The sequence below is a fragment of the Hetaerina americana genome, unplaced genomic scaffold (genome assembly GCF_022747635.1).
Source record: "Hetaerina americana unplaced genomic scaffold, ioHetAmer1.1.p SCAF_37, whole genome shotgun sequence".
In the NCBI taxonomy this organism is placed as follows: domain Eukaryota; kingdom Metazoa; phylum Arthropoda; class Insecta; order Odonata; family Calopterygidae; genus Hetaerina; species Hetaerina americana.
The window spans coordinates 253,079-264,569 of record NW_027286952.1 but is presented as its reverse complement, the minus strand read 5'-3'; the positions used below and the strand labels follow the sequence as shown (position 1 = coordinate 264,569).

Genomic DNA, 11,491 nt, shown 5'->3' with positions numbered 1-11,491 from the left:
GAGGAGGTGAAAGTAGTAGTTGTGGTAGTATTTAGGGGAGGCGACCAACAGCTGAGGTCATTTGCACCATTGGTTTTGGAACTAGATCGAGTGCAACGTAGAGCAGCTGGGTTTGTGAAAAGTTGTTTAATGAACAATGCAGCAGGCTCACGGCACTATTGGAAGAATTAGCTTGGGAGCCACTAGTTGACTGTAGGTTGAAACACAGGTTACATTTACTGCTTAAATTTAAGGCAAATTACTTAATCGAGGATGTTAATTATATATTACAAGCCCCGACTTATGATGGTGGATTAGACCACGTTCGTAAAATCGGGGAGATTTATTGTTGAACGGATGGATTTAAAATGTCATTTTTTCCTCTTACTATGAGAGATCAAAATAGTAGAAGTAGTAGTATTTAGGGGAGGTGGCCGACAGCTGAGGTCATTTGCGAGGCCATAGGGGATGGACAGGAAAGAATGAAGGGTGGAGAGAAACCCGGCGTCGGCCTTAGCCTACTCTTTACGAAAGGCGCCAAGGGGTCCGCAGCTTAACGTCCCATCCGACGGACGGCGTACTCACTCAAAGTGCCCTCCACAAAGCACCTCAAGTAGGGATCGAGATACCTCTGAAAAATATTCAAAACCGCCGGGATTTAACCGGGCCCTCTGGGTGGGAAGTCAGTACGTTAGCCCCCGCACCATCTCGATCCCCATGGAGTAGGTGAAAGGAACAAATAAATGAAAAAAATGAGGCAGTCCTGGGTTTGGTGGGGGGGGGGAGAGGGAATTACTTAGGGAAATCATAAGGAGACAGAAAAAAGGGATGAAAAGCTTATTGATTGGCAAGTGGGATGTTGAAGACTGATAAATGGGAGAATGTTCGGCCAACGAGGAAAGAGCAGGAATTGGATAGGGATGTAGAATGCTATGAAAAGAGGAAAGACATACACGGAGATAATGAGGGCCTTATTGTAGGGCGTTTGGATGTGTTTTGTTGGAAGAGACCAGATAATTATTTGGCACTTGTGTCCATCCAAAAACCTTTCTTAACCGGTAGATTACCAACAAAATATTACTACTTGTAATACCATGTTATATAGTCATAATATATGTACTAATCATTAAGTGGTGGTTATTTAACGATTATTCTATTTTATTTTGCCTATTCTTTCTGCGGTTATAATTATGCATTAATACTATGCTTAGCAGCAGTTTCGTATATTTGAAATAATTCTCGCATTACTGCTCCTAATTTTAGTGAAATCTCGCAAAAATTGTTCACGGGTAATTTGGAATGCGTTGATTTCGTGGAATACGTGAACTTGAGACGAAAATCGTCATTGGCTGAAACCGTTGAAATTCTACGGAGGGGGCATATCCGGGATGATAAGGGTGGATACCAGGTTAAATGTCGGTGATATCAGGCTAAATGACAGCAGGAGTAATAATAGTCTCGGAAGTTGTGCTCTGACGACACCTCGACGGCTAAATGCCGACGGTCGATGGTATGTGTCGCATTATTTCTACACGTAAAAGCGGTAATTTGCTGATCCTCGAGCTTTTTGGTGCTTGCCGATCATGAGAATGCTTGTTGTTGTTTAGTGGCGTTAGTTTATTTCGCCGTGTTCTCGAAATTTCACTTGTGCCAGTCACGCACATCTTTTGGTTTGAAAATGCAGGTTTTCAGTTTGGTATTTTGTTTGGGATATTAATGCAAGATTGGATTTAAGTGATTTGTAAATGAACATAATTATGTTTTTTGAGGGACAATATTGTTCCTAGACCGATGAATTTTCTCAAATTGGTGAGTTAGTACAAATTGCGATTGTACGTGTTACTCGTAATTTGTTGATACTGATTAATTTCTTTTGTTATCTGAAGATTTGTTCACCGTTTATACCTCACACTAGATGCCATATTAAATATTTATTGGAAGAAATCAAGAGGGAAATAATGTTGTTGTGCACCTTGAATGTTTTGTTAAGGAAGTTTAACTATGAGTGTAATTCGATGATTTGAATGTCATGAAGTGAGATCCAAATTTGAAGATTCATATAAATTTCGTTTTCGTAACTATTTTGGACGACTCACGAAGTATCATAGATAAGAATTTTAAGGGATATATTGCCATTTACGTATGTCTTTTTGTGCCGGAAATACTAGTGTTTCAGTAAAGATAAGGTGACCATCTATATGTTGAACATAATTTCTGGAATTGCTTATTTTCTTTATGATATGATTTCTTAGCACATATATCCCGTTTTTACCAAAATACCAATGGTATCAAATAAACATAAAGATACGCGATGTCTCATTATTTGACTGAAGTTCATGTACACTCATGTGTTTAAACTAAAAGTAATAGGCTACCAGATATTCAGGGCATCGAAGTTGTCTAGAATCTCATTTTGCGGGTCACCTTTCCCAAATATTTCAATCCTACGAATAGGAAGAAAGAATTAGTAATAAAAGGATTATGGTTCGTATAGTTGAAAAAAGCATCGTTGAAAAATTGCGTGGATATTATGCTGTTTTTCATGCTGTCATCGCTGATTATCCTGCTACCTAGTCAATTGAATTTTTGGACCAATGATTGATTTTGTTGATTTCACCTCAGTTTTCTCCTTGCCAAAGTTACACCATTAAGATAATATTTTGGCGATTAAATTAATAGGAAGATTATCTAAGATATTTTGTGGATTTGCTCTCCTGCGTGGGCCAAAGATGGAAGTGAAATTGTTGGAGAGAGAGAACTTGGAGTATTAACAGATGCATCGAATAGCAAAAGAGTGACATTAAGTGATGTTCCAAATGAACATGTTAGAGTGGAAAAAGAAGGGCGCACGGACGGTGCAGTCATAGTGAAAGAAATGGAGATATTTGTAATACATTTTTCGAAAATAAGGTGGAACACCTAGTTACTTGAGTGGGGAAAAGGAGCTAGATTGACTTTATGATACACCGTGGGTAACATCTAAATTAGGCGAAGAGCTAGACTGTTACAAATGGGGAAAGTGTAGCAGCACAATGTAGTCCTGCAGTGATGGATTTGACAATGCCGTGAATTATAGTTGTTATTACTATATTGTGTGGAAAATTGTAGAAATGGTGTTTGGTGCATAACATTGGGAAAGGAATGAGGAGACGACTTGGTCGTGTAATGATGGGAGTGGATAAGGGAATAAAATAAGGGCAAATATGAACTTGAAGGCAAGCCAAGTGGAAGCCGAGTAATGTGACATCGCAGAAGAGAAAGCTGAAAGGGAAAGGCAGAAAGCTGGGGCAAGGACAAAGGCTGTGGAAGGAGCACTTGGAAGAGAAGAGTTAAGATGGTTGCTAAGGATACGCAAGAGCCAGAGACAAGGCTTCTTATTACAGAATCAATAAAATATTGAGGAAATATGTTTGAAAAAGACCATTGAATGAGGAAAATCCTAGGGAGAGGTGTGCAGATGGAGAGGCAAATGAGGGGGTGGTTTAAGACAGTTTGTAGGAAGGAAAGAGGTGGAATATGCACTAAGAAAGATAAATATGGGAGAGTGATAGGAGGGGATGAGATAGCGCTTAAGGAAAGTGTTGGTGGGGATGGGATTGAGGCACTGTGCGATGAAATTGGAAAATTATGTGAGCGGAAAAGTTTGCGAATTGAGTGGAGAAGTAGCATACTGATACCTGTCTATAGAGGAAAATGTGATTAATGAGATTGCAGTAACTATAAAGGAATAACAGTAATGTAACATATGATGAAGATCTGGGAAAGGCAGGAGGTGGAGATTGGTGAGGGACAGTTTGAGTTGGTGGCAGGGAGAGGAGTAACAGCTCTGTTTTAAGTCAGGTTGATGGAAAAATGTCGAGAATTGGCTGAGGTAGAGGTACACACAAAGGCAGAACCACGTGTGGAAATTTCTACATCCCATTGCCTGTCTAAATGTTCTGCATCCATCTTCCCTGCTTCCTTAGGATTTCTCCCTTAAGTCAACAATGATTGTTGATCCTTTCAGTCCCTTCATAACAATGCTTGATAAATGCTTTAGTGTGGAGCTTTCTAAAGTTAGAAGTAACCTGCTGGTCGATAGGCTGGAGTAATGGAGCGGTGTCCAAGGCAGAGTTTCTTGAAGTCACCGACGAAATCCTCTGCCTTTGAGTCAGAGTTTGCTGCTTTACCATGCCTACAATGCCATGGATGACAACAGTTCTTCTCTTAAACTTCACAAGCCGTGTACAATTCCCTTTAAATGCTTCTTTTTTTGTCCTTTGATGGTCCTGGCGTTTTCTTAACGAGGTCAGTGATGAAAATCACTTTCGCCTTCTCACAAATGATGTTCTCCTTAATAGTCTTGCATTTGCTTTCCCTTTATCTCTATGAGAAGCATCCTTTCAACATCTTTGAGAATACATAACCATTGAATAGATATTCTTGTCACTCCCTGTGAAGCATCTGTTGCATTATTTTTTCCTTGTTCTTGAGGATATTGCAAATCATTGATGCCGACCGATTGTTGTGTACGTGCTAAATCAGCAGCACTCTCACTTTGTTCTTAATTTTCGATGATTTCATCCGCCATTTCTCTGGTTCATTTTACTCTCTTATGGCTGTCTTCTTGTGGCTTTTTCTTTGGGGACATTTTTAAAACTATGCTCAAAATATTATTAAACTTTGCACGAGTCACAAATCACTAATAATATGCCTGAACACAAGCTTGGACTAATGTGTGGTCATATGATGCTGGCAGAACTGTGCCTAACCCTAACGTAAACAGCCGGTGCGGAATCAATTCAGCGATCTCCCTCTTCGTCACTTGATAAGCGACATGCCGCTTGCTACGGGAGTCTTTCTCGGGCACAATATTTTTGCTTGCGATGCAAATTACTCGCTATGGGAGGTACTCGTTAAGTGAGATTCCACTGTACAGTTTATGTAATTTTCTACCAATGCAGTTAATTTCAATTTCTTTTGGTGTGAGAGCCATAGCAATATGCTCCAATCCTCTTTCTCAACTATCGAAAGGTGCATCAATATCAGCTGATTTGTCTGTATGTTCTGCGCTGTGATTAGTATGAGACCAAAAATAGCTTCTCTTGTTCCTCCCCTAATTTTAATTTAATTTTCTCATCAACTAAGTGCTTTTTGGGGTAGACTTCACCGTACAATAAAAGTGAAGGGAGACTCACTAATGCCACACCATCTTCAGCCTTCTTAGGACCTATTTTAGGATTTGAGAAATAATTTTGTTGGAGTAAAGGTAGAACCGTTAATTATTTTAAGTAATGAAAGCTTAAGTCCAGCCATAGTAATCCATCCTTTAAGACCTGAAAGCGTGCAATTTCAACATCAAGGTCCTGAGGAGGGCAGAAGTGGGTACATGAAATATTTTGTGCATTTTATTGCAATCATGCATGCCAATTATTAATTACATTTAATTCAATTCTGTACAAATCCAAAATTACATTCTTTGAAAGGTGACACTTTGCACTCTGCACCAGAAGTTCCTCCTCTTGGTCCTCTTATTTCAATTGGCGCTACATCACAGGAATAATTCTTTTACACATTGATAGCCACTTGCATTTTTTGTCCTCAATGTGCACTTGTTTTTAATGAGCCTTGGGCCTTTGCAGAGTGGGTCTTGTGACGCAGAATTGGATGAGTGACGAAAGATTGCGGAGGGATGGCATTGAGCATGCCTTGCATCCGCTTTGACCTCTTCTGCCTGCTGCTCTATGCCCACCATGTATCATCCATGTTGGTGACCAGCCCTGCACCCATGGTGGCGCCACATCCACGGGAGTGCATCAGCATCCCAGGGGACTCCTGCCCTTTGCCTGGGGATCCCTGCCCCTGCACCCTGGCGCCTGGGGATTTGCCATCCACCGTCCCCCATGTCCCCATCCTGTGCTGCCACCTGGTGGATGCCACTCAGCTGTGGATGGGGGTGAAGTGTGCCATGAGTGGGAATGCCGTCGCGACCACTGCGGCTGGGGGCACCGTGGCCTTGCACATTCGAAACTCTACTCTGCAGGGTTTGGCGCGGGCCCTGGACGAACTGTCGCCACTTCCCATGCTCTCTTCGCTTGCCATGACGCACACTGTGGTTCCCCTCGATGATATGAGGCGTGGTCCACTGGCTACCTTGGCTTCAACTGTGGCATGCTTGAACCTCAGCAGAAATGGGATGGGCGACCTTCCCGCGAAGGCACTGACGGGACTCGGCCAGCTCCAAGCCCTCGACCTCTCCCACAACAACATAACACACCTCCCAGATCTCCCTCCGAGGGTGCCCGGCGACAAATCGCTCTGGGTGGACGTGTCGGGTGAGTTTTGCCGTGGGCAGCTCAAAATACCAGACCCTGCTGTCGTATTGTGTCTGTAGCAGGATGAAAATTTAAAATGTTGCTACATTTTCATTTTTATGCTTTTTCTTTGAAGTCTCTCAAAATAAAAGTCCCTTTCCTCTCTCCCACTTACTCCTCCCATTTTTCCCACTCTCAGCATCTCCAGTCACTTTCTCTGCTCTTCCTCCGGAGCAGTCGTCCTCCCCTCCGCCCGATGCCCTGCCCATTTTCTTTGTCCCTTCTGCCCCGCGCCAGCGTCTTGAATCCCTCCGATCAACACTCGTCGGTTTTCCTCGGAGGCTGCTCTCAGAGCCACAAAAGCTCAGACGTTCAAAATAGTTCAAGATGTTCCAAATCATAGATTGTCTCTGAGATTATCTTGAACTCTGGTCTACCTCTATGATCTGCCGTGACTTTGTTATGAATCAACTATGTGGACCTGTGATTTTGGTCTATATGGAATCTTTACTAATATATTGAAAAATATCCATAAGTAGAAATGAAACTGTTTTGGGGTGTTCTTTGTGGGACTACGTGATAATAACATTGGAAAAAGCAAAATTTTTTGTTTACCCCAATAAACTTATTTATTTCATGACCAGGAATCCTTACAGAGTGATATCTTCGGGTGACTAATGATACACAAAGAGCTAACATGTATGTAACTATGTGTGGGACCGAGAAGAGGGGGGGGGGGCTGAGAGATGGTAGGGAACCTTGTGGTCCTTGGGCATTCTTGAGTAAGTGTGGGGCTTCGCATTGGGGGGAGGGGGCAAGGAAGTTGGGGGCTAGAAGAGGGATGGTGGCATTGGAGTGGCTAAAGGCAGAGCGGGAGAGGTACAGCTGCTCATTCATCAAAGTCCATATGTTGTGAAATCTGCTCTGTTTTCATCTATGGTCCCTGTCTTTGCAAAATGCGCGTGAAAGCAATAGTTTTGATGTCTTCTGTGAGGTGTTTTGCTAAGATGTGAGTAGTTTTTGTCATTGAAGCATTCCTTGTTCTCCTTTGCCCAAGTTTCAAAATTCCTGCATGTTTTTCCTCTGCATACTGCTTGGCAAAGAGCACAGTGCAGTTAACATGCTCAACTTTGTTGAAGCGAGTTCAAATGGTCGTTGGTGTGGTGGTGAAGGTGGCTTGATTTGGTTTGTTAAAATATTGCTCTTACCTCCTTCTCCTCCTTTTTAATAGTATTACTTCCAGTATATCCCATCTATCTATCTATACCACCATTATAATAATAATAATAATAATGATACATTTCATGGTTGCGTTGTGGCAGAGCCACCTTATAATGAAAACATAATATGCAATACAAAGAATGACACATGTTGTTCAAGGGAAGAATGTGCATGATTCATTTTATGTCGTTATTGATAGGTAACTTAGGAAATCTTAATTTCTCATTTATCTTTGTAAAGGACATGATGAACATACGTGTGCAATAGTACAGGTAGAACACAAGAAATTAGCAAAATTCACACTCAAATTTATATTATGATCTCCTTTGAAAGAATTGAAAAAAAGCTACAGCACTCAGTTTAAGTTCAAATGAATATGCTCAAAATCCGTAGATTGATTTGATTTATAGTCAGAATGGGTGGTTGGGGAGGGTGTTCTTGAGGGTTAATTGCTGTGACACTGAATGATTTGTGGTGGGCCGTTGTTTTATGGGAGGGAGAGTAGAAAAGGCCATTGAGGCTTCATGGCCAATAATCTCTGTAAAGGATGATTAACAAACTTATCAAGCAGGTAATCTGGTCTCTTGTTGATAACCATTGGGTGAAGATACTTGTTACAATGCAGCAATTTCAGAGTGTACAAATCATTTGCCTTGACGGGGATTCGAACCTGGATCCCTCTATGACCAGCGGAGTGATTTAGCCAGTTAAGCTATCGAGGCCTCGATGGCTTAACTGGCTAAAGCACTCGACTGGACATCGAGGGATCCAGGTTCGAATCCCTGTCAAGGCAAATGATTTGTTCACTCTGAAATTGCTGCATTGTAATGCATATTAGCAGATGACTCCATCAAAAAGTTACTCTTGCGGCATCTCCTACAGTTTCTTGGAAAGATACTTTGTCTAATTGTTGTTGCCAGCCACTCTTATTTGCCACGAATGAGGGCTGATGTGATCTATTTTTTGTCATTGATGATGGATCCAGTGTGAGAGTTGATTAGAAATTGAACTTTAGATTTGAGTTGAGCACTTCCTTCTTTGTTTTCCCTTCCTTCTAGCTATTGCATGAGAAATATTCTTTCTTTTCATCCTTCTCCACACCCACATTTCAAGAGCCTCCAATCTATGCCAATCATCTTGATTCATTGACTAAGTTTCCACATGATACAAAAAATAGCCAGAAATTTTACAAAAATATATTCCAACTAAAACTTAAGAAATTAATCAAATTAAGAATTAATTTTTGCTGTCCCACGCATGTGGTATCAAAAATTAAGCCTTAATTTCATGGATGTAAAACTCCTGCCACATATCATGGCGGTGGTGGGCAGTTAGCATGTAGGTAGATGGGAGCTGAGGGAGCCCAGCAGCGTTACCCGGACCTGGTCATTAGCTCCAAGGTCTATTTGCCAGTCTAATATGCCTTGGCATACTCTACTCTGAATCCATATTTCTTACATCCTTATGATTTCTCCCAACGGTCCCTTCTCCTCCCCCACTTGGACTTTCTTGTTTGCTTGCCTTTTCCTGTGCACCTTCTCTCACAACAGATGGTGAGAATGGACAACCTTGATGTAATCCTCTTCCTAACACTGCACATCCAGTCTCCGTACTCCACTCACCCTGAGCAGTCTTGAGATGTACTAGTAAGGAAGTTGAGAAAAGACTCGTCTAAACTTTTATGTGGAGTATATTTATGTATGACTGGGCCACGTGATCATTGAAGCAGGATGATGGGCATAGATTGGGGGCATTTGAAACGTGGTTGTGGAGAAGGATGGAGAAGGTGAAGTGGGCGGTAAGGGAAACATATGAGGAAGTGCTGGGAATGGTGAGAGGGGATTGATTGGAGAAATCCTAAGGAGAATCCTAAAAGATGGATGCAGCGATTCTGATTGGCGATGGGATGTTGAAGACTGTGATAGAGGAGAGAATGGTTGGCAAACAAGGAAGGGGCGTGTGTAAGATACAGGAAGGGACTGGCACAGGAAATACATGGTTTTTGCATAAAAAGTACTGGGAAAAGTTTAGGCAAAATAGTTTTATATCAGATATTGCTACAATGCCTCAAAATTCTTGCAAAGACATCCCTTGAGTGCCGACGCACTATTGCCAGTGGCTTTTCCAGGACTCGAAGGCTCCCTGATGGATTGATTCTAGAAGGTCCTTCAGGGTAAGAGTGCAAGCTTCTTTGATGGCATTTTGGGTCCCATGGTGATGTCCTTTGAGGGAAGATTTCACTTTTATAGGGAATAGGAAATGGTGTGCTGATGCCCAGTCGGGACTGTGAGAGGGTTGGGTAATCATCGCGATGTCATTGCAGGAGGTCTTCGCCAGCAGACACACTCAGCTCTGCTATTGGTCATCCATGAAGACCTTCGGGACTAGTTCAGTGCAGATCTTTTGAATTGCCAAATTTCCAGTGATAATGGCGTGCATTGTCATCTTGTCAATGCCAATACAATCTCTGATCATGCTCGCACTAAGTCATTGGTCTGAATTTGGCACTGCACGCACACATCAGGGAAAAATTGTCATCGATGCTTTTCATACAAGCCTTGAATGTTGGACAGAATGAATAGAGGAAGGAAGATTATGGAGGTGAAGAGGATTTTTGGTAGCGTTGGATGTCAGGTTGTGTGTGTTTTGGAGGGACAAGAGAATTGTTGCCGTACCATTTGGTAGCTTGTGTCCATCCAAAACTGACCTCAGATGGTTAGTTTCAGATAAAAATAATAAATTGTGGAAGAAATCAGAAGCCCTTACTCCACCTAGGCATGATTGGTCCACATTAAATGAAGAAACAAATTATTTTTCCGATTAGTGCTATTAATGAGTGTAAGTATGCAAATATGCATCCAGGAGAACCAGCTGTGATGTGAGCCATTGGCCTTCATCCACATCTACATAATACCCCGCAAGCCGCCGCAAGGGCGTGTGGCGGGGGGTGTTAGGTCACCAACCGTAAAAACGAAAAATACCACATGCAAAAAACAACACGGAAAATTACACCCCAGCAGCGCACACAGTCATGCAAAACTCCCTCCATCCAATACTTTGGATGGGCCTTGCTCCTCTTATTTGCAAGGATTCTTTCTTTTCCAGGGAACGAGAGGCTTCTCTGCTCTGGGATCAAGGAAGCAATGTCTTGGAATGCCTCGGCATCGATTGGTGCCCTCTCCCCTCCCACAGTCCTCTCGAATGAGTCGTCTGCCCCTCACGATGGAGTTGGCCGTGGGGTGGCTGCGTTCCCCCCCCCCGTGGACCGGGGAGAGGCGCAACCTGCGGTGCTGTTCCACAACAAGGAGCGCACTTATTGCATCACTTTGATGAAAGACCTCTGGTTCCGCTGGGCGGAGCGCATCCCACTTGACAAGATTGAGCACATCATCAAGGTGAGCGGAACGAAAGGAGACAGTCTCTTGGTTGGCATCATTTTGCATGTGCCGTGGCAGTGCGTCGATGGTTGTTGAGTGCTAGGTGAACATACAACGCATCATCTCTTCTGAGGCTCTTCCTGTTTTCCTTTCGGGCCAATGTTGCCAAAATGATGCCTCTCTCTCTCTCGCATATTTATTCTGGCATTTCAATTCACACTGACGATCCTGCTGGCTGGAATTTTTCTGAGTATTTAATTTTGAATAATCAGGCAATTTCTTAAAAGGCATAATAGTGTAAAAATACATGCATTTTTATTAAATTTTGTTTTCACTATTGCACAAAATTTTTTGCTGTACAATTTTTTTAAATTAAAATAATTTTTTCAAAATTTACTATAAATTATGAGATTATACAACATTTTGGTTTTCTCATGGTTTTAACCTGCAGGCCCTTTCTCTACAAATGAGCTTTTATCCTATGTTTGTTTTTGTGTGGTAAATCCTACGACAAGTGTTAACACGGAGTGCTACGTTGCACTTTGAGCGATGGAAAACAGTGGGTGTTTCTTTGCCTCGAAGGGAGTAAAGGCAGTATCTGGCTTCTCTTCCCTGTTCGGC

The 11,491-nt window shown here is 42.2% G+C and overlaps 1 protein-coding gene across 3 annotated transcripts in view; it reads left to right on the top strand.

Annotated features, from left to right (window-relative positions):
• Positions 1-1,361: 1,361 nt before the first annotated feature.
• hfw (leucine-rich repeat domain-containing protein hfw) overlaps positions 1,362-11,491 on the top strand; it is a 30,341-nt gene continuing 20,211 nt past the window's right edge. Inside the window, exons 1-3 of one of the 3 annotated variants that reach the window (XM_071589372.1) lie at positions 1,362-1,489; positions 5,601-6,293; positions 10,599-10,888. In XM_071589372.1, coding sequence (XP_071445473.1) covers positions 5,651-6,293; positions 10,599-10,888 — 933 coding nt within the window. In that variant the 5' untranslated portion in view covers positions 1,362-1,489; positions 5,601-5,650. Of the gene's footprint in view, positions 1,490-1,515; positions 1,789-5,600; positions 6,294-10,598; positions 10,889-11,491 lie in introns of those variants that run through there. The other 2 variants (XM_071589373.1, XM_071589371.1) reach the window with 2 other exon arrangements.